Source organism: Mustela lutreola, chromosome 11 (genome assembly GCF_030435805.1).
Source record: "Mustela lutreola isolate mMusLut2 chromosome 11, mMusLut2.pri, whole genome shotgun sequence".
NCBI classification, from domain to species: domain Eukaryota; kingdom Metazoa; phylum Chordata; class Mammalia; order Carnivora; family Mustelidae; genus Mustela; species Mustela lutreola.
Genome location: NC_081300.1, coordinates 48945061 through 48968082, shown reverse-complemented (window position 1 = coordinate 48968082; position 23022 = coordinate 48945061). Strand labels below are relative to the sequence as shown.

General features: G+C 39.4%; 1 protein-coding gene and 1 non-coding gene across 2 annotated transcripts in view; one reads left to right on the top strand and one right to left on the bottom strand.

The window, feature by feature from the left end:
• Positions 1–512: 512 nt before the first annotated feature.
• Positions 513–23022, bottom strand: part of ABHD3 (abhydrolase domain containing 3, phospholipase) — a 43162-nt gene continuing 20652 nt past the window's right edge. Inside the window, exons 5-9 of the mRNA XM_059139717.1 lie at positions 13398–13510; positions 7633–7806; positions 5700–5748; positions 5455–5620; positions 513–1374 (exon numbers count right to left, since the gene is read on the bottom strand). Of these exons, the coding sequence (XP_058995700.1) occupies positions 1196–1374; positions 5455–5620; positions 5700–5748; positions 7633–7806; positions 13398–13510 (681 nt within the window). The 3' untranslated portion in view covers positions 513–1195. The remainder of the gene's footprint in view (positions 1375–5454; positions 5621–5699; positions 5749–7632; positions 7807–13397; positions 13511–23022) is intronic.
• LOC131811986 (small nucleolar RNA SNORA62/SNORA6 family) lies at positions 18440–18592 on the top strand. Its single transcript, XR_009346219.1, has one exon. It is a non-coding gene; the product is annotated as a small nucleolar RNA SNORA62/SNORA6 family (small nucleolar RNA).

The following is a 23022-nucleotide window of genomic DNA, read 5'->3' as shown; positions in this document are numbered from 1 at the left end:
TGACAATGGAAACCCCTACACCCATCCTGACCTGCCTAGAGGTGTTTTATTATGCAAAATAATTAAATACCATAATTCCCAAGGCACTCTTAGACAGGTTTCCTGAAGCTGAAAGTATCTTTAATTGGTGCAAATGATGTGAACCCTATTTTCTGGGAACAGTGAAATAAAACATATTAGGGGCTCCTGGGTGGCTCAGTGGGTTAAAGCCTCTGCCTTCGGCTCGGGTCATGATCCCAGGGTCCTGAAATTGAGCCCCGCATTGGGCTCTCTGCTCAGCAGGGAGCCTGCTTCCCTGTGGGGGCCTACTTGTAGGCTCTACAAGTAGGCCCCGCCTACTTGTGATCTTTCTCTGTCAAATAAATAAATAAAATCTTTAAAAAAAACCATTTTAATATTTCTTACTAATGTATTCATGAAATTAGCATAAATTAATTTATAGGGATTACTTTTTTTTCCAAATAATTGGTTTATTAGGGATTACTTTTTTATAGATAAAGACTCACAGACAATTTAAAATGATAGAATTTATTTTAATATATTGACATATATGTATGCACATATACTATTTTAAAAATAAGCATGAAAACTATAATCGTTATAAAACATAAATCAGCCTTAATTTATTATTACCAGAGTAAAAGAGCATGTATAGACATCAGTCTAACATTGTTGCATTTGCCTTTTAAAGTTAGAATACGTAAAATATTTAGCGCGTTGTATTTGATCTCATTCAGTTTTCACATTATCATCATTAGGTATAAATACCCTTAGGAATGTTCCAACTTATAACTTACATTCTAATAATCAAAATCTCTTAACAGTTATTAAAGTACCATTAAGTCACCTAAAATGAGTAATCTAAAAAAATACCAGCCTAAATTAAAACCCTGAGGAATTAAAATCTTTTTTACACAACAGTTTTGGTTAAGTGCAATTCCATGTTTGACTACTTTATTTAAGGTCATACTTGGTAAGGCGTAGTAAAAATAAAATCTACGTAAGTTACAATCTAAATCTCTATTTCATTTCTTGCTACAAAGTTGTTTTGTTTTCCCAAAAAAGTGGTTTTTGCATGTCATTCTGGACCTCTTCACCACCTGCTGGCTTATCTGCTTTATATACAGTAGTTAAGATTTGTGCACTAAGCTGAGTTGCCTTTATATGGTGGTTCAGACCAAATGCACCTAAGGAGCTACATGCTGGAGAGTTCATGTCCATGTTCAACCATGGCCTGCACAAACTGCTTGAAGACTCGATCCATGTAAGTGGACTGCCTTGGCCAGATTCCTTCCAGGAAACCAATATGGCCTCCATAAGAAGTAAGGACCAAAGCAACATTAGGGTTTTGCTTGGCAGTTTCAATTGGAATAGCTTGGGGGAAAGAAAAAGATGAGGGAAGAGGGGAGGTAAGAGAAGGAAAAGAGAAAGAAAAATACATAATTATTACTCAGTTTTGTTACGAAAAGTACATGCTCTTATCACTTCTAATCATTATAAGTTGAAACACAATTACATAAGTAAATATTTGTAATGAGTATGGCTAACGGAATAAGTCTCACTAATTTATATCAACCATTTATATTCTTACAACAGATCATGTTTACAGTTATGTACTAAACTACCATTTTTGGAAGAATCAATCCAAGTGTTTACTCATAACCTAAAAGTATAAAAAGGCCCAGTCTTGTTTTGAGAAAATAAAGTAAGGTGATTCAAGGAATGGTGAATACTTACATTATGTTCTAAGATCCCCACTTAGGTATTACACCAGGAAAACAAGAACTAATCTTATCACCTTTGTGAGAATGATAAATTCTTTGTGCATGACTGGCTAATTTTACATGACGTTAAATCCCTGAGGGGTCAACTGTTGGCCAATTAAGGACTCAAAATTATATAATTAATTTATATAGTAAAAACATATATAGATAGCAAAAAAGAGTGGAAAGAAATACTCCCAAGTGGCAATAGTGTTTATCTTTGGGCTTAAACACTGGGGATTATTTTTTCTTTTTCTTCCTTGTCTTCCTTCCTTTCTTCTTTTCTTTTTCTTTCTTTCTTTGAGTTTGTGATCTGAATTTTTTTTTAAGATTTTTATTTATTTATTTGACAGAGAGAGAGTGAGAGAGCACAAGCAAGGGGAGTGTCAGAAGGAAAGGCGAGAAGCAGGCTCCCCACTGAGCAGGGAGCCTGACATGGGGCTCCATCCTAGGACTCCGGGATCATGACCTGAGCCAAAGGCAGATGCTTAATCAACTGAGCCATCCAGATGCCCCTTTATGGTCTGGCTTTCTATGTGTAGTCAGGAGAAAGAAAAATTTTATTTTGAAAATATAGCTGCTATATTTAAATAACTCTGTAGTAATGACAATTTTTTCTATACCCAACAAAACATATCCTGAGTAAAAACTTTACTCTAAGGCATGTGAATTGAAGTTGTTTTATTTTTATTTTTTCTCCCATGCTTAGAGTTTACAATGAAAATGTTTTTTAAAGATTTTTTAAAGATTTTATTTTTAAAGATTTTATTTTATTTTAAAGATTTTATTTATTTATTTGTCAGAGAGATAGAGAGAGTACAGGCAGGCAGAGAGGCAGGCAGAGAGAGGGGTGGGGGGAAGCAGGCTCCCCACGGAGCAAGGAGCCCAATGTGGGACCCGATCCCAGGACACTGGGATCATGACCTGAGCCAAAGGCAGCCACTTAACCGACTGAGCCACCCAGGCATCCCAATGAAAATGTTTTGATTTAAGATCTATAACGAATCACAACCTGGCATGAGAATTGTTTTAATTTCAGATACTGCTAAATCTTATCTCCTTCATTAAGATAATGTGGTTGTAGCAGTATTTAGACCTTCATATCTTGGAACAGAGTCTTAAGGGTAAATGAGCTAATTAAAGGTAAGATCTCTCTATCCCGTACCCTTCTAATGAAGGAAAGGAAACTGACACCCTCGAGAACTGAGACCCTTACAAGATGAAGCTACTGCTGTGTCCAAATTGCTTGTTCAGACGATGCGCTCAGTTTGACCCCTTTACGCAATGCTCTGCGAAGAATAAATTTCAAGATCCTACATCAAGGCCCAGCAAGCCAAGTCCTTGCCCAAAGGGGCCCTAAACTCATATCCTTGGCCAGCCCCATCTAAAGAAGAGTATTTCCTATCTTGGGATAAGATGTGTGAGCTCAAGAGCAGGATAAGGTGAAATGACATCTTATTTTTGCTTTTCCTTTTTCACGTTACATTAAAGGCTTTGATTTAGAATGCTTCACTTGCCTCTGATGGAATTATTATGTTATGAGTCCCAATTTCACACTCTGGATACACTCGGGAATTTCTGACACTGATAGTTACAGTCCTATCACAAGAACAAAGGCTGTGCCACCACTGAGTCATATGAAAGATGCTGGCTGCCTGCGTTCTCAGGATGCAGACAGTTGCCTACTATTTCAAAGTGGCAAGATTATCTTAAGGGCTTGGGAAAGAATAGGGAATAATGAATTTAAATTTCAACAAAGTGGGGCAGGTTAATATGATGAGAAATTGTGGTTGATAAGAGAAATTATTATGAAATATTACTAAATATTGGTGAAATATTAAGAAATATAATATTTAGAGTTTAATATTTAATATTATATGTTATATATAATATATATAACATTCATATATTTAATATTTAATATTATATGTTAATATTTAATATTAATGTTATTTAATATTTAATATTATATGTTAATACAATATAATATTATATGTTAATACAATATTAAATATTAAATAATATTTTATTAAATATTAAATACCATGTGATTAAATTATATGTTAATATAATATTAAATATTAAGAAATATTAAGAAAGGAAAAGTACTACACTTTCTTAATCCAGTGAAAGGAGGCTAAATAGCCACCATGTAATTCATCTAAAACTAAAGTTCACAGTTTCATTTCTTGATTTGTGGTGAAAGGCCAAAAAGTCCCCACCATCTAAAGTTATTTCTGATTAATCATAAGTCACACAATCAAATGATAGGTGATTTGTATTTTTATATACTTTGGAGATTTTCTGAAATGTTGACAATACATGTGTTTATAGTCAGATTAACTTTTTTTTAAATGAAGTACTCAGGGGAAAATGTTTTTGAAGTATTTGGGGGGAAGTGAGAAAAAAATTTATAAAAAGCATTTTTGGGGAGAGGCGCCTGGGTGGCTCAGTGGGTTGAGCCCTTGCCTTCAGCTCAGGTCATGATCCCAGGACCCTGGGATCCGCCCTGCATTGGGCTCTCTGCTCAGCGGGGGGCCTGTGTCCCCCGCCACCCACTGCCTGCTTCTCTACCTACTTGTGATCTCTCTCTCTCTCTGTGTCAAATAAATAAAATCTTTTTTAAAAAACTTTTTTTAAAAAGCCTTTTTTAGGGAGACTGCGTGGCTCAGTTGGGTGAGGCTGAGTGTCTGCCTTGAGCTACGTCATGCTTTCAGGGTCCTGGGATCAAGCCTATATTGTATTGGGTTGGGGTCTGACTCTGTGCTCAGCGGGGAGCCTGCTTCTCCCTCTCCCTCTGCTGTTCCCCCTGCTTGTGCTTTCTCTCTCTCAAATAAATAAGTAAAACATTAAAAAAAAAAAAAGGCTTTGTGTAATTTCATTAGAAAAATAATTAGAATATGTGCTATGGGGAGTGCTATGAATTGTGAAAGACTGATGAATCACAGACCTGTACCCTGAAACAAGTAACACATTATATGTTAACTTTAAAAGAAAAAGGAAAGAAGTATGGGTCAAGTCTGCCAGTACTTAGGATGATTTCTAATAATCTTACATTGCTTCAATATATGAACACATGCATATATATCTTTGCTATGAAATTCCCTATTTCTTAAATTAAGAGAGTGAGGAAGTTAATCTGGGCATAATTTTCTTTTATACAATATCCAGGGAAAAGCAAAGACTGTTTCCCTTCAAATGGGATGAAATGTGCTACACTCATGGAGATAGTCAAGAACATCATGTCTATAAAGTCTCAAGTTTTCTTCCCAGTTTAAAAGGGAGAAAAACTCAAAAGCCTTCTGCTTAAGAATCTGAGGAAGAAAAGGCAAGCGATGGCAATGAACTTGTGAGGCAAAGATATTGTCACATAATCTGTCCAAAGGACAGTGTATTTGATAAAAAGGAAAGGTTATAAAAAGTTAGAACAAGCAAAATATTCAGAGACATAATTCACTCGAAGACTCTCATAACGAACTAGATAAGGGTCTGTGAAAGCATTTAAAGTGACTTCACCCATTTAGATACTAAATTACGAATATCTAGCTATTTTTTTCTATTCCACTGGAAAACAATTTATATGACATTTAATTTCTCATTACTGTGTTTTCTTAAAAAAAAAAAAAAAAGAACCAGGATTTTAAAACAGCCAATTCATGTCAAAACGTACAAAAAATAATGTGAATTTTACCATGACTTGGTGAGAAAACATCATCCACAGAATTCAGACACAACACTGGAATTCCCACTGATTTCAGTCTACGATTCGGGCTGGCATCAGTATAATAATCATCAATTGTTTGGTATCCAAACATGACTGAGGTGAATCGCTTATCAAACTCTCTGATGGATTTAGCCTGAAACATAAAAAGAGATGATCTCTCTTCTTGGACTCCGAAGAGGAAATCAAAATATTACATAATGTTTCTCTCTTACCTTCATGACGTGATCCATGTCGATTTGTTTCACAAACATATGCCGGTGCCTGCAGCAAAATAATTTCAAAGGTAAAAAAATTTCAGGTTATAGCTATCTCTATAACACCACCTCAAGTACCTAATTAACCAAATAGGCTACCACAGGGCACAAAGTGAGTACTCAATAAATATTTACTTAATCAGACTTAGCAGAAGTACATTGATATGTAGCCTGAAGAATTTTTTTTTTAAAGTACTTTTATTTTTTTAGAGAAAGAGTGAGGTGGAGGGGCAGAGAGAGAGGGAGAGAGAATCTTAAGCAGGCTCCATACCCAGCATGGAGCCTGACCCAGGACTTGATCTGAGATCCTGACATGAGCCAAAATCAAGGGTCTTAATGCTTAACCCATTGAGCCACCCAGTGTACTTTTTTCTTAATTGAAGGACACTGAACTAATTTTGTAATAATAAACATAAGTGTTGTTTCATAACAAGATGTACCTACACTCTGCTACTATTAAACCAATTTGGCTGAAAAGGCCTTATTTAAACCAGAAGCTTTCCCTTGGATAAACCACTTGAAGACATTATTTTTAAATTGCTTTGTTGAAAATTAAAATTTATATTTCATATACTTGTATTTTAAATGGTGATCACTTTTCTTTCTTTTTAAGTATTTTATTTATTTTTAAGTAAGCTCTACACCCACTGTGGGGCTTGAACTCACGACCCTGCAATCAAGAATCACATGCTCTACTGACTGAGCCAGCCAGACATCCCTAAATGGGGGTCATTTTTTTAAATATAACCAGTACTTTAATTGCCAAATCATTCTCTTCACTTTTCTTGTTATTGTCCTCCATTTCAGTGACAATGAGCAATTAGTTATCTTTTTAATATTTTAAGCAATATTTTATAATTAATATCTGTAATTTAATAAATAGGCTAAATTTAATCCAATGTTTAATGTCACCTTTTGGGGTATCTATGTTTTTTGCTAAGTCCTGTACAAATTAACTGGACTTTTTATTTAGCATTTATATTACATTGATCAATTAACCCAAAAACAGATGGTGATAGTCATCAAAATACAAACAGAAACACCTCTGTTCTTTAGTATCACACCAATTTATTTTTTTATTTTTTATTTTTTTTAAAGATTTTATTTATTTATTTGTCAAAGAGAGAGCAAGAGCGAGCACAGGCAGAGTGGAAGGCAGAGTCAGAGGGAGAAGCAGGCTCCCTGCAGAGCAAGGAGCCCGATGTGGGACTCGATCCCAGGATGCTGGGATCATGACCTGAGCCGAAGGCAGCTGCTTAACCAACTGAGCCACCCAGGTGTCCCGTTATCACACCAATTTAAATGGTAGAAGATATATAAACAATTCCGGAAAAATTAATACAAATATAGTATTCTGGTAACATTAAGTGGGGGCTGAGAATATCTAAGTGAAGTGCGTTCCCCCAGCTTCTAAAATGTACTACGCACGTAAGCATATGCTTAAGAAACTATATTATTCTGTGCTAAAAACATTTAATACATTGTTTACTACCTAGAAAACAATTAGGTACTAACAGATTACCAACAGGTAGAAAATCTGGAGAAATAGCCCTCATGTTATTCAATACAGTCAATGCTCACATTTTTAGTCTTTTGGGATAATTTAGAATAGTGACAGAGCAGTGATCTTCTGCATAGTAGGGGCACATCCTAGGGGTTGTACCACTGAGATTCAGAAAGAAAACATTACACCTTTTATCTACATTTTTAGCTTATGCTTAAAATCTTTTTTTTTTATATCTTTATAACAAAAACTATTTGGCACAATAGAAAATGCATATAATGTAAACACAAATATACAAAAATTAGCAGTCTTATACTTTACAACTTTCTTTCTGTTGGGGAATATAACCCAAGAAATTAGGAGACATCGATTTTAAAGATGACTCACTTATTAACTGAAGACTGGAGGCAAGTTGTCAAGTAGTAATTGAAAAGCAACCAGTTGAGTGGTTTCTCCAATGACTCAGAGCAAGCAAAAGTATTCCAACCGACTGAAAAAGTTGCAGCTGCCTTCAAAGGAGTTTTCGGCCCAATTTTGCCCAGGTAATTCAAAAGCAGCATTCTAAAATGGGGAGAAACAGGAAACTTAATGATGAGTTTGTTATCTCCAAACATCCCATTTCTTTCTTTCTTTCTTTTTTTTTTTTAATTTTATTTACTTATTTGAGATAGAGCAGGAGCAGAGGGGCAGAAGGGGAGGGAGAAGCAGGATCTCCACTGAACCAGGAGCCTGATGAGGGATTCCATCCCAGGACCTAGCCAAAGGCAGGTGCTTAACCAACTGAGCCACCCAGGGTCTCCAAGACATTTCATTTCTAACTATGGACTTTACCTTAACTATGGAGAAGAAAAGCATAAACCTAAGTTTAAGGCCTTTATCTTGGAAACGCATGCAAGTATCTTCATTCTTTCCTTGCCACATTCATATACTTATTTATCTTCCAGTAGATTCTATTGTGAATGGACAAGGCATATACTTATTACTTACAATGTATATCCTTCTATGAAGTAAAATATAAGAGAAATCCCCTATATATATATATATATATATATATATATATATATATTAAAGATTTTATTTATTTATTTGAGAGAGAGAGACAGTGAGAGAGAGTATGAACGAGGAGAAGGTCAGAGGGAGAAGCTGACTCCCCATGGAGCTGGGAGCCGATGCGGGACTCGATCCCGGGACTCCAGGGTCATGACCTGGGCCGAAGGCAGCCGTCCAACCAACTGAGCCACCCAGGTGTCCTGAGAAATCCCCTATATGATGGGTTGTTTTTCCTCCACCCATCCTTCCTTGCCTTCCTCTCTTCTCCTTTTTCTTTTTCTCTCTCTTTCCCTCTCTCTTCCTTCCTTCCTTCCTTCCTTTTCCTTCCTCTCTTTCTCTTCTTTTCTTTCTTTCATTTTTAAAAATGATATTGGGGGTTTATTAAGAATATGCAAATCCTTGGGGTGTCTGGGTGGCTCAGTGGGTTAAAGCCTCTGCCTTGACTTGGATCATAATCCCAGGGTCCTGGGATTGAGCCCTGCATAGGGCTCTCTGCTCAGTGGGAAGTCTGCTCTCCCCACCACCATCTCTGCCTATCTGCCTACTTGTGATCTTTGTCAAATGAATAAATAAAATCTTAAAAAAAAATAGAATATGCAAAACCTTAAGCCCCCCGCTTCCAGGTGAATGTTTTAGTATGTGAGGAGTGTTTCAGGCAAAGTTTCCTATGATAGACCACAGAGTAAATATTTTGGGCTTTGCGGGCTATATAATATCTGTCACAACTACCCAACTATGTAGTGCAAAAGCAGCCCTAGATAATACATAAATGAATGGACATGGCTGTCTTCCAACCAATCATTATATATGGATGAAATTTAAATTTCACGTAATTTTCACATGACATAACTATTCTTCTTTTGTTCTTTTCCAATCATATAATTTTAATGTTAAAGATTTTATTTATTTATTTGAGAGAGAAAGAGAGAGAGAGAGAGAGACTGTGCACAAGCTGGGTGAAAGGTAGAGGGAAAAGGAGAAGCAGACTCCCCACTGTATAGGGACTCCTTTGCAGGGCTCAATCCTAGGACCCGGGACCATGACCTGAGTCTAAGGCAGATGCCTAACTGACAGACCCACCCATTTAATTTTGACAGATTCCCCATTTATTTATTTATTTATTTATTTATACAAACTTTATTCATATAAGGAGAGAGAGAGAGAGCGTGTGTGAACGAAGGGGAGGGGCAGAGGGAAAGGTAGAGAGAATCTTAAGCATTCCCAGGGCAGAGTTGACATGAGGCTTGATCTCATAATCATGAGATCATGACCCCAGCCAAAATCAGGAGTTGGATGCTTAAATGACTGAGCCACCCACACACACCTTTTTCAACCATTTAAAAATATAAGAACAAGTCTTGGCTCTTGGACAAAAACAGACAGATTGCCAGATTTGGCCTGTCGGTTGCGTCATGCTAACCCTTGGCATAGATGGCATAGACAGAACATGAAAGAGTGGTTTTCAGATGTGGTTGCACATGGAATCACTTGGGGAGCTTTCAAAATTACTACAGACACCTGGGTTTAAGCCCGGAGATTGTGACTGAGTGGGCATCCTATTTGCCTCTGAGCCCTTGCTTCCTAAAATAAGTCTCTACAGGGCTCCCTAGCATGGAGTTAGACTTTCTGAGTTGTGGCAGAGCTCCTTGCCCTCAAAGTCACTTGTTTTCTCTTCCTATTCTGTCCTTTTGTTGTTGTTGTTGTTCTTAATTATCACTCATTTCCCCCCTTTCTTTGGTTCTATCAATTTTCCTGATTTTAATCTAGTTCTATTTTGATAAGAGGAACAAGGGGTTTAATCTAATACTAATGTCAAAATCTATGTTTAACATTATCAACTAAGAGAAAGGGTGATAGTCTAAATTCTGTTTCTCATTATATTTGCCATTCTTTATTTTTCCAATTGCCAATGATCTGAAATAGGAGAAATGGGTAAAAATTCCATCTCCTTCTCTTTCCTAGCCCAAGTGGCTCGCAGAGTGAATGTGATGAGGTTTAAGATGAAAAGTGGAAATTTTTTTCCTGCAAATGATTCTTTTTTTTTTCTTTTTTTTTTTTTTTATTAATGAGAGAATGAGTGAGAGAGAGCATGAGCGAGGAGAAGGTCAGAGGGGGAAGCAGACTCCCCAAAGAGCCGGGAGCCCGATGCGGGACTCGATCCTGGAAGTCCGGGATCATGACCTGTGCCGAAGGCAGTCACTCAACCAACTGAGCCACCCAGGTGCCCCTTGCAAATGATTCTTAATAATGACTGTACTCCTGGGATAAAGTACTGTGGTTCGCTAAGTTAAAGAACGATGTTGACTCTCCTGGAAAACCTTCATTCTAGAGTCCTAGTTTTGGTGATCCTCTTCGGCTGGAAGTCAGAGAGTGCTGGGAAATTGTTAAAATGGGCAGATGGAAAGGGTTGGAAGGGAAGGCCTCAGGAGTAGGAAGGACCGTAGTATCCCTGACCAAGTGTGTGTGTGTGTGTGTGTGGGGGTACTTCTTGACTATTATTCAGGGGAAAAAACAATATCAAGATGTTACTCCAAAAGAGGATGTTTTATTTTTATTTATTTATTTTTTAAGATTTTATTTATTTATTTGACAGAGATCACAAGTAGGCAGAGAGGCAGGCAGAGAGAGAGGAGGAAGCAGGCTCCCCGCTGAGCAGAGAGCCCGATGCAGGACTCGATCCCAGGACCCTGAGATCATGACCTGAGCTGAAGGCAGAGGCTTTAACCCACTGAGCCACCCAGGCGCCCCGAGGATGTTTTATTTTGACAGAAAAAGGACTCCATGTTTTCACCAAAAGAAAAGAGACAGAGACAGAAGAAGAATCCATGAGTTAAGAGACTTAAGAGGCATATCAAACCAATGGACGTTATCTGGTTCCTGACTCAAACACACTGTAAAACCAACAAACCAACCAGCCATCAACTGGGGAAATGAGATACATACAAAATATCTGATGATTTTTAGGGATTATCACCAGTTTTGTTCAGGTGTGCTAATGGTACTCCGTATGTATTTTAAAGAGCAACTACCTTTTAGAGATACCTACTAAGATATTTATAAATGATATCTGAGATTCATTTAAGATAATCAGAGTTGGGGAGGAGTGGAGGGCTGAAACTGATAAACAAGATTATCTGGGAATTGATAATTACTGAAGCTGTGTGAAGAGGGCTGATTTTTATTGAAGTCAGGTGGTTAGTACATATCAGGGCTCATTACATACACTCTTCTCTTTTACATCTACACAAAGAATTTCCTATACATTCTTTAGAGCTTCTTTACCAACTCATCAGGGGACTGAAACCTGACTAGGTAGAGCACGGTGTAGATTCCTTGGCTAGACTCAGTATCCGCTTAAATCCCCTACGTGGTCCCTGGCATCACAGGCTTGGGGATGACCCCAGTCTCCAGAGGCACTGGACATTAGGATCTTCGACAGACTATGTTTTTGCCTGTTGCGTTTCCAAAAGAAAAAAAAAAAGTGTGTCAAGCTATAAAACACATCCCCAAGTGGTAAGTCCACTTGGGAACGTGTCACAGTGCTAGGCAACTAGAAAGGGTGCTTCCTTCAAACAATTTGCAAGACATTAATATTCAACCAGCTGCTAAGGCTAATGGTCAAGTTCTGCCTTCAGGCACTGAGACTTCAAAGGGACATGAATAGGCATTTCCCAGTGGCTTCTGAATAGAGAATCTGGTCCTGTTTATGTGAGGTCTGGCCTTTAAAAAGTCAAGAATTTATATGATTAAGAGAAAAATTTCAGTCCACACGCTGTTTTCTACAGTTCACATTATGGGGCAAAGGAAAGAGAAATACCTTGAGCCCAATTCAGAGGTTCCGCCTTGGTTTTCTGCACTGATTCAGATTTCTTCCTTTAGTAGGTCAAGTCAGACCTTCCATGCTAATGTAAGAAATGTATTCTTTTCTTTCTAGTTTTATGTTCATCAGAATCTAAAAAGCTGTGGTTAAAGACGATTCTTCAGAATCTATCATTTGGAAAACCTGTTCATTTTCAAGTAATGAAACATTCTAAGATGTTCTGAAAATTAAAGTGGCAAATAAATCAATTACAAAATTAAGAAAAAATACCATTTTCTACCTCATGTGTTTGTTGATTTTATTTTTTTTAAAGATTTTATTTATTTATTTGTCAGAGACAGAACGAGTGAGAGCGAGCACAGGCAGAGTGGAAGGCAGAGTCAGAGGGAGAAGCAGGCTCCCTGTGGAGCAAGGATCCCGATGTGGGACTCGATCCCAGGACGCTGGGATCATGACCTGAGCTGAAGCAGCTGCTTAACCAACTGAGCCACCCAGGCGTCCCTGTTTGTTGATTTTAAAAAGTAGTTTTTGGACAAGCATTTAAGGAATCTAAATTCTGGATAATTAAAATTTTGGATTTTATTAAGTTCATAATCACTGGAATAAGAAATATAAATAATTATTAGTAGAAATGAATAAGTATGGCATAAATGTTCCAATTAAACCCCAATGTAACTGCAATAAGCACAAATTTTAATAATATTCATATGCTTAAAATAGCAGCTGGTGTAGGGGTTAACAATAAAACGTCAGAGTTTCTAGGAGAGCATTCCAGGGTAGGTCCATTTGCCCAGCAACAAAACAAAACAAACAAAAACACCACCACCTGGAGGAAAAAAATGTTGAAGGTCTCTTCAGCCTGAGAGAGCAAGAAGTGATTATTTCTATGACTGGAGTGATGAAAATCAGCCTCCAAAGTCAGCTTCCTATGTGGTGCTGGAGGACACACATACAGGACAGCTGGGACCCTGAAGGTCACCATGGCAGCTAAGAAGTGAAGGCAATCAAGGTCATAGGGTTCTAACAAACCCTTAGGTTCAGAAAACTCTGAGGATCCCAAGGAGATACTTGCAACCTTTTCACCACAAAGCCATAGTTGCCAAGGAAAACACTAACATTCGCCTGGGTGAATTCCTTCCTTCACTCAACCATACGTGGTAAAATCAGATAAAAATAATCAAACATTTATTTTCAAATGTCTTTGTAGCTTGTCATCTTCTGACAGAAGCAGTCAGGAAGGCCACTTCTCTCTCAAGATATTTTAGAAAGGAAAAAATCTTACCCTCCCATCGAAACCCCTGCTGCCAGGAAGGGAGCCGAAGGGTACAGACTATGCACGTGGTGAATAACAGTCTCCAGGTCTTCAGTGTTAGCACAGCAGTAAGTCCTTGGTGTCTGTGAGCAGAGACAGGTAAAGCACAACATTTAAAAATCATGAGATTCATGACCTGTAAAAGGCAGAAATGACAGAGCCGAAGTTATTCTCTATTAAAAAAAAAAAAAAAAAAGCAAACAAGTGAACAAAAGAGACATTGCAATTATGCCCCCCAAATTTTAAATTGTGGCTGGTTTATAACGGGCGAACCGTTTTCTTCAACCTGAATGCTGTCCACTAATGGGGTAGTGTGGTTTTCTGGCATGGCCTTCCCTCTCGATAAGGCAATTTCCAGTTGCATTTATGAATTACAGATGTTCTTCTACAACAATATATCCATATAGCCCCAGCTGCACTACACTGCAACAGACACTTAATATGTTAAAATATGTAAAGCTGATTATGCCTCAATACATCAGGCATTCAAACAAATGATTTTCAAGTGAACCTCATCAATAAGGGCTCTGTTTCTGGCAGGAAAGCTTCACAAACGCTTTGTTTGAACTGTGGGAGGAGGGGGCAGTCCTTTCTGCAGAATAAACGTCAGAGTGTGTCCATGAATATATGTGTGTGTGCCTAGGTGAGATAAAACCCCCAGAAACTGAATAGCACGGAGAGGAGTCTGGTTAACACTGCTCTAACCAAAGCAGTGCCCTGGACCCTCTTGACTTTACTATTCCAATAAACAATGATCACCACATAAGGTTATGTTCACCCACCGTTCAATCGCTAATAAGAAGCCCGAGACAAGCACAGTTTTTAATGATCCTTCCAATTAAACTCAAGCCTAAAACGCTACCTATTGCCTACCATCATCTTTTTGAGGTCTGCAAATATGAAACTCTCCAAAAGACAAAGGTTAACCTGGAGAGATTTACAGGAGCTAAGTTACTAAATAATTAAGCTTGTGTCTACAAAACCCTGAGGTAGATCCCATTATTATATCTATTTTATAGAGGAAACTGAATTTAGAGACATTAAAAGACTCCTGGCACACCTCACCAGCTAATATGAGACTAAGTGGACATACTTAAAAAAAAAAAGAAATCCTTTGTGATTAAATGCATTTGAGGGGCACAAATTCACTGTAAAATCTAAATGGAATAGTATCTACTACCAGGCTCGTTCATAGTGACTGCACCTGTTGTAACAAGAATTCAGGTGAAGAAATCCTTACATGATATTTTTATTACATGGGAGTCTATTCATGTGGCATAGCTTTAACATTTCTGAATTATTTGTGACAGTCACAGCATTTACTCTTGTCATGCAGGCTTGACGTGAACGCAGCCACACACGGTCGCACATGAATGTGCACACAGAGCTCAGGGTTTGAGAAAAACGACCTGCGGAAAATTATTAAGATCAGAGAACCTTAGTGTCAGGAAGGACTTGATTCCTTATTTACACATGAAGAAATCGTGGCTCAGCAAGGTTGAGTAATTTGGCAAAGGTCACAAAGTAGCAGAGCCTGGATCACATGTTTGTAATCAGTAAACAATTTCCTGTAAAGCACTAGGATACTGAAAGGGATTTCATTAATAAATTCAGCATCTGGTATCCTCAGATACAAAAACTAATTTTTCTGTAAATGTTTTTCTCCAGATGGATGACATTAAGATCAAAACTGATAATAGTGGCATGGATCAAGGTTGCCAGAACTCTGACACTTAGTAAATCTAGAGCCTTTCCGGCATGGTCCCGCCTCCTTCCAGCTGCTCCTCCTGCTTCTGTGATGGCACTATGCCATTCTCCTCCTGCTCCTAGCTTTCCACTTCCTGCCTGGTTCCTGTTAGTCTTCCCACAACCTCAATGTGAATACTCATTCCCAGAAGTCTTGTCTTAGGCCTGCGTCTGCTTCTCTGGTCAATACTTGATTCCTGAGGGTCTGACCTATCTTCCTGGCTTCATCAAACCACCAGTAGGCAATGACTAAACCAACTCTCCACCTTCTACCCTCTCACCTGATCTTGAGCTCCAGATCCAAATTGCCAAGTTCTAACAGGCAGCTTCACTAACGGGTTCTGGCCATAATTCAAACTTAAAATGCCTCAAAGTAAACTCTTCTCTTTATGAACACTATACTGCTTCTCCTAACTTCCCATTTAAAAAAAAATAGATGACATCTATATTTTCCTAATTAAAACTGTAGGTGACATTGCCTTCTCCCTCTCCCTTAATCTCATAGCCAATAAATTGCCAAGTCTTTTTTTTTTTTTTTTTTTTTTTTTTAAAGATTTTTATTTATTTATTTGACAGAGAGAGATCACAAGCAGACAGAGAGGCAGGCAGAGAGAGAGAGAGGAGGAAGCAGGCTCCTGCTGAGCAGAGAGCCCGATGCGGGACTCGATCCCAGGACCCTGAGATCATGACCTGAGCCGAAGGCAGCGGCCTAACCCACTGAGCCACCCAGGCGCCCCTAAATTGCCAAGTCTTGTAGCCTCTTCCTCCTCAGTGTCTTTTGCAGGAAACACCAGCAACCCCTTTTTTCTACTCTAGTAAAGGCTTGGTATGTTAGATTCTCTTAGAAGAGCCCCTGAGACAGGCAGGATGTGAGTGTTAGTGGTTCATCTAGAAGGTGAGACTAGGAAGCACCAGTAGGGGAATGGTGAACTGAGTCAGGGAGGGTAGAAGGTCAATAAAGAACATGGGACCAAGCAGTTCGTGACTATGGGCAACAGGGGACTCCATCCTCTTGGGGCACTTTGGGGCACTATGGGAATATGGCTCAAAATTATCCCAGGCGAGTGGCAAGGGAGCTGGGTTCCACCAGTTCCCTTCAGCCATTGGTTGAAAACTGCTCCTAGAGGAGGTTCACTCTAGGAACTTCCTAGAGGAGGTTCACCAGATGCTGGCACTCCTGGTTGGCCCTGAGCACAGGGCCAGCAGGCTCCTGCGGCTAGAGAGGCCCCCGGTCCAAGAGATGTGAGCGTTTGCAGGTGAAAGCCATGAGGTAGATGTGCATGGGAATGGTAAGTGTCACAGGGGTAAGGATGTGACAAGGGTATGGCATTAACTGTCTCTGCTACCAGGCCTTTTTACCTCTTACTTGGATTGCTGCAATAGCCACTTAACTGGTTAACTCCCAGTCTTTGTTCATAACCACCCCTAATCCTATCTCCTATGCACTGACAGATTAATCTTCCTAAAGAACATTTCTAGCTTTAATCATGACAGTATTTTTGCTTAAAATTCTTCATTAGCTTTTCGCTGCTGAATTAAGGACACATTCTTCTGCCAAGTGTTCAAGGCCCTCCACAGTATGTCAAGCAACCTTTCCAGCTCTGAAGTTTACCATTTCTCCATAGGTACAGAGTCACATCAATGAGACACCCACCAGTATTGTCTTGTGCACTGGCCTCTTATCATCCTTGCTACCTGTAGAACACCTCATCTTCCAAGGATCCTTCACAATCAACTCTGCCTATTGAAATCATGCCTTGAATAAATATCAGGTAAAAGGCCAAGTCTTGACCCCTGGTCTCCCAGACACCACAACCTTTCCCAATTCTACTCCTAATTGTCCCAGCCTGTCTGCTGCTGGCCCACATTATCTATTACCTGTATGTCTACTACTATCTTACCTCTTTCTCTGACAGTCAATACATACTTGTTGCCTGAAAAATGAGATGCGTATCTTTTGATAAGCAAAACTGTGTAGTTATATCACATGACCTCTTGACACGTGATGATTTTTTTTTTTTAAGATTTTATTTATTTATTTGACAGACAGAGATCACAAGTAGGCAGAGAGGCAGGCAGAGAGAGAGAGAGAGAGGGGGAAGCAGGCTTCCCGCGGAGCAGAGAGCCCGATGCGGGGCTCGATCCCAGGATCCTGAGATCATGACCTGAGCCGAAGGCAGCAGCCCAAACCACTGAGCCACCCAGGCGCCCCATGACACGTGATGATTTTAACAGGGAATATCATATGCCTTCTTTCTTCCCAGGACTTGAGACTCCCTTAAAGAAGGGGTTCATCCAGGATACACAGCAAAGACACTAATGGGGGCCATACATTGAATTTGTAGGCCTGGCAGAACTTTTCTTCAGGTCTAAAAATATAACTAGCAGCTTTTAAGACAAAACATTAGTTAATTCTCAGTTGCTAGGGCTACTAATACAACCAGCAACTAATCCTATTGCAGTAATTCCTGGCTTTTTCCATGCTTCCAGAACAGAGGTAGAGTAAGCCTATCTAATGAGAAAAGGGATTAAGGAAGACCTTGCAGCATTCGGCTGGGAGGTAAAAACTCCTTTTACAGTGAGAGGAGGATGGGAAAGGTATTCTGGAAAAAAATCTAAAGGATAAAGAAAAGCTATAGGATAGATAATCTTCCAGCAGATGTTTGGGCATAAATGTTTTACAAGTTAGAATAATTTGAAAATAATTACAAACCAAGATTGTGTAAATTGTCCAACTGCAGCTAGGATTTGCAAGAAACAATAGTAATTTGTTTCATGGCTTTTAGAGGTTCGTTTAAAAAAATCACTGAAGAGAATAATGAAGTAAAATTAATTCTTAATTATTCACACATAACAGATGGGAAAAGAGTAATGCATACATTTTATATTAATCTGTGGACTACATGTAATCTGTTCTTCTTAATCTACTTCCAAAAAGTAGACAAACTGAGTTCTCCCTAACCTGGAAGAGAATTTTCCTGTCCTGGTTTAGAGGACATTTGTTTTAAGATGCAAATTTCATTTAAAAAGTGGGTGGTTTTGTTTTTGTTTTGTTTTTGGTCTAGAAACAAATTAAAATTCACCCTGTTAATCAGGTAGCCTGACTCTCCCTAGCTATTCTGGAAGGGGATGAATTTGCTAATCTGCAGTAGAAGCCATCACCCAGAACCCTTCTTTTAGTGCTGGGGTGGCCTCATAGCCGGTACTAAACCAGGCCAGCTAGGATTTTCGTTTTTCATCCAGCAAAATGAAAACCGAAAAAGACACTTACCCATCTTTGTAAAAAATCATTTCAATTGTAGCTGGCTGATGCACTTACAAGTGTAGGTGGTGTGCTACACAAGGGGTAAGTCTTTGGCTAACACCACAAGGGTCTCTGGCTCAGTGAGCAGAGTTTGATAGTAATTTTTGCTACACCTAAAATAATGATAATAATAATTTCAATTTCATTTTTATTTTATTGTAATGTCTGATAGTCATCAGGAGCTTAGAAGATTTCATTTTACAGCCGTCCTTTTTCACAGGTCTGTACTGAAATATTGGATAAGATGCTGCCCAAAGGAACTCTGTGATTCTTGTGTGCACCTAAGTCCCTAGAAAGTAATCCTTGCATGAGTACTAATCATACTTCTTCACTGATCTCTGCAGCATGTTTTTGTTGTTGCTGCTGTTTCGTTTTCATACCATCCTCCCCTCCATCTACTACATAGTGATTTGCCCAAATTGTTAGGAAAATTGATCTTATTTTTAGATGAGTTCATTAAATAGGAAGTCAGAGAAAACAACAGGAGGCATCCACATATCAAGGAACACTTTAATGACAAATCTTTTTACCTAGTCCTTATTAGACGTGTAAAATGGCTAAGTGTCTACAAGTGCCTGGGACTTTGCTCCTTTCCATTAAAATAACTAGCCACAAAACAGGGGAGCCTGAGTAGCTCAGTGGGTTAAAGCCTCTGCCTTCGGCTCAGGTCATGATCCCAGGGTTCTGGGATGGAGTCCCACATCGGGCTCTCTGCTCAGCAGGGAGCCTGCTTCCCTTCCTCTCTTTCTCTCTCCCTGCCTCTCTGCCACCTACTTGTGATCTCTATCAAATAAATTTTTTAAAGTCTTTAAAAAAAAATTAAAAAAACAAAACAAAACAAAAAACTAGCCACAAAACAAAGGGCCCCAAGAAATATCTTGGCTACCTCTGAGCCCAAGATGGCCTAGGTACTCCACTCCGACTCATTTCTACATGGCTACATGCATAGGCACTCGTGCTACACAGTGACCCCAATAAATGACCACAGTATTGTGCACGGCTTAGAGCAGATCACCCAGGGAGACAGGAGTTACTCTTGGTCCAGGCACCTAAGAAGCAAGTCTCCTGCCCTGCCCTGGCTGGGTTTGGGGCCAGAGGTGGCTCACCAGGGCCAGGGTTCAAAGAAAGGGAGGCTGCCACCTCATAGCAGTCTTCAGCCCAGCCTGCACTTTAGACTCCGTAGGGAGTGTTATGACAAATCACAGACACTTGGACTCCACTCCAGACCAAATGAATCAGGAACTCGGGGCGGGGTGGTGGGGGTGGTGGGGAATGTGGTTCAGGGATCAGTGTTTTTTAAAGCTTCCCAGAGGATTCTAATGCGCAGCCAGGGCTGAGAACCAAGTGCTTGGAGAGAAGAAGAATAGAGAACCAGGGTGAGAGCAGAAGAATAAAGAAATAGGATGAGAGCTGAGCCAAGAGAGGAGGAGGCTGCAGTGACAAGAATGATAAAACGGTCTAGAGTGTCTTGGGAAGAGGGAAATCTAGTGGCATGGGAATTCCTTGCTGTGCACAGGGAAAGGCTGCCAAACATCAGCAACCTTATAGGATCACCTGGCCCATGTTGCTCATTCAGTAAAAGGTAACTAGCTATTAAATCATTGGTATTATTATTCTTAGAAATTCTTAAATTATTTAAACACTCCTTTTCTTTATTTGAAAACTGTTCATAGAGAATTGTACAATCTTTTGCAGACCCACCACTTAACAAGAGTCAGTATTACTGCGCTGGACCTATCAATGTTAGGAAAAAGTCCTAAAGAATTCAATATATTCATATACATATCTGGCTGACATCAGCCTTCCTGGGTTGTTCTGAGTGGGATGGAGGAAAGCGGGGGTGGGTAATTTTTGGAGCATTTAGGAAAGAGCCGACTTGGATGGGTCACCATGGTTTTTACGAGGAAGGTTATTGGTTACAGGAAAGAGAGTGCCTGAAGGTGTGAGTCTGACTACTGAACTGTGTCCTGACTGGCCCTGCCTTATCTCTTCCTTCTCCCTCTAACCAAAATCCCTTCTGAATGCCTGCTTCAGAAAATGGAACTCAGGAGGGAAGAGCATTATGTCCCTCCCATCCTATCAGCTTCCAAAGCTAAGGTGGAAAAGCCCAGTAGGAAACAAGAATCCATGTCTCTAGATCTGAGTCCTTAGTGAACCACCCATTATCTGATGTTGAGGTAGGAACCCTCTTGTTGAAAACCCCTTTGATCTCTAACCCCAGATTTTCAGCCTGCCTTGAATTAAAGCCAGAGCTGAAAGGCAAAGACATTCCAACCAACAGCCTGATTTGCTGCCCTGAGACCACTAATCAGTTTTATGAGCTCAGGCTTGTCACCCGACTTTTCCAGAGGCGTCCTTAATCTAAAAAATGAGCTTTTCAGGATTAGAGGATCTCTGGAGCCAGGGACCAGGACAGGATGAGATAAGCGCTGGTGTCAGAAGGTAAAACCAGCACACTGCTTCTCTCACCAAGAGAATATTACTATCTCCACCCCCAATCAGCTCACTTCCACAGAGAGCTTAGAATTGAAGGTGTTTGGTGTTTACATTTTACATTCTGCTGCCATCCCTCATCGTGTCAGGGGCTGGTATCAGATAATTTGAGGAGTGGCACTGATCCATATAACCACACTTGGAGCAGCACCTACTGTAAAGCATCCCCCAGCTGCTGCTCCCCCTTTTGGCACTCCCTTACCCGCTGAACCAGCTCTAACTTGACTGGAAAGTGCCTGAAGGAGGGTTTTCTTTTTCATAGCTCTATGAAACATGACCCATACAATTCACCTATTTAAAATGTACAATTCATTATACGGGAAAAGAGGAAAAAACAAAACAAGATGAAATCAGAAAGGGAGAAAAACCATAGGAGACCCTCCATCATGGGAAACAGACTGAGGATTAATGGAGGGGCGGGGGTACCTGTGTGAGGGGCATGAAGAATGGCTCGTGATACAATGATCGCTGGGTATTATAGGCAACCGATGAATCACTGACCTCTACCTCTGAAACTAATAATATACTATATGTTAATTAATTGAATTTAAATAAAAATATTTTTTTAAAAAACTAAAATGTGTAATTCATGGGTTTTAGTGTAATCAGAGTTGTTCAACCACCACAATATCAGAACATGTTTATCTCCCCAAAAAGAAACCCTCTACCATTAGCTGTCACCCTCCCTCCCCCAGCCCTAGGCTACCACTAATAATATACTGTCTTTCTGTCTCTATAGATTTGCCCAATCTTAATGTTTTATATATATGGGATCATACAACATGGAATCTTGTGTGACTGGCTTCTCTTAGTGTAATATTCTCAAGGTTCGGGGCGCCTGGGCGGCTCAGTGGGTTAAAGCCTCTGCCTTCGGCTCAGGTTATGATCTCGGGGTACTTGGATTGAGTCCCACATTGGGTTCTCTGCTCAGCAGGGAGCCTGCTTCCTCCTCTCTCTCTACCTGCCTCTCTGCCTACTTGTGATCTCTGTCTGTCAAATGAATAAATTAAAAAAATATATTTAAAAAAATATTTTCAAGGTTCATCCATGCTATAGCAAGTATCTGTAGTTCATTCTTTTTTTAATGCTGAATAATATCCAGCGGTATAGATTCACCACATTTTCCTCACCCATTTGTCCACTGATGGACCTCTGGGTTGTTCCTACCTTTTGGTTAATATGAATAATGCTGCTATAAATACCCATGTATAAGTTACTATATGAACATATATTTTCATTTCTCTTAGTGATACACATAGGAGTAGAATTGCTGGGTCATATAGTAATTCTATGTTTAACTTTTTGAGAATGTGCCAGACTATTTTCCAAAGTGGCTAGGAGGTAATCCTATGTTTAACTTTTTGAAAAAGTGCCAGACTATTTTCGAAGGTGGCTATTTTCCTATTGTGCCTAGAGATACAGAAGTCTGTATGACCCTATAACTAAAAAGAAAGGGGGTCCTTTATATAGCTTTCAACAAACTCAGTTTTGCCTTGGTAAATTATCATTCTTAACTAAGCTAGAAGCATAATATTTCATAAAGTAATTAATAATACTAGGGGGTTTGTGGATAACTTGGACTCCTAGATTTGTATCCTTGAAAATGCATCTGCAGAGAGCAAGAAAATGTACCATCTACGGGCTCCAGGAACCCTGCAGGAATATCTGAATGTCTGTCTACCAAGACTAGGACTCTCCATCTCCCATAGCTAACAGCCCCAGGGAGGGCAACGTGCAGGCTTCTCCTTTCCTAGTGAGCAAGGCTTTTGGCTTTTCCACAATCCTGCAATGTATAATAGGAAATTAGGACAATATGGTAGTGGAAAATTTCTTTCTTTCTTATTCTCCTCTGTAGGAGTCATAGTAATCCCTATGAATTCTAAGTATATCAGCAACATATTTCAGCAAAACTTTTCTTTTTTGCATTTCTTCCACTCTTAGGAGAACTGCTTACTCTAAACTCCATTTCACCTTTGCTAGCACTTCTGGGTTAATTTCACTTAGAGAATGTGCCTTCCTGTTTGATCTTTGCTGATTCATCTTTTGTTCTTT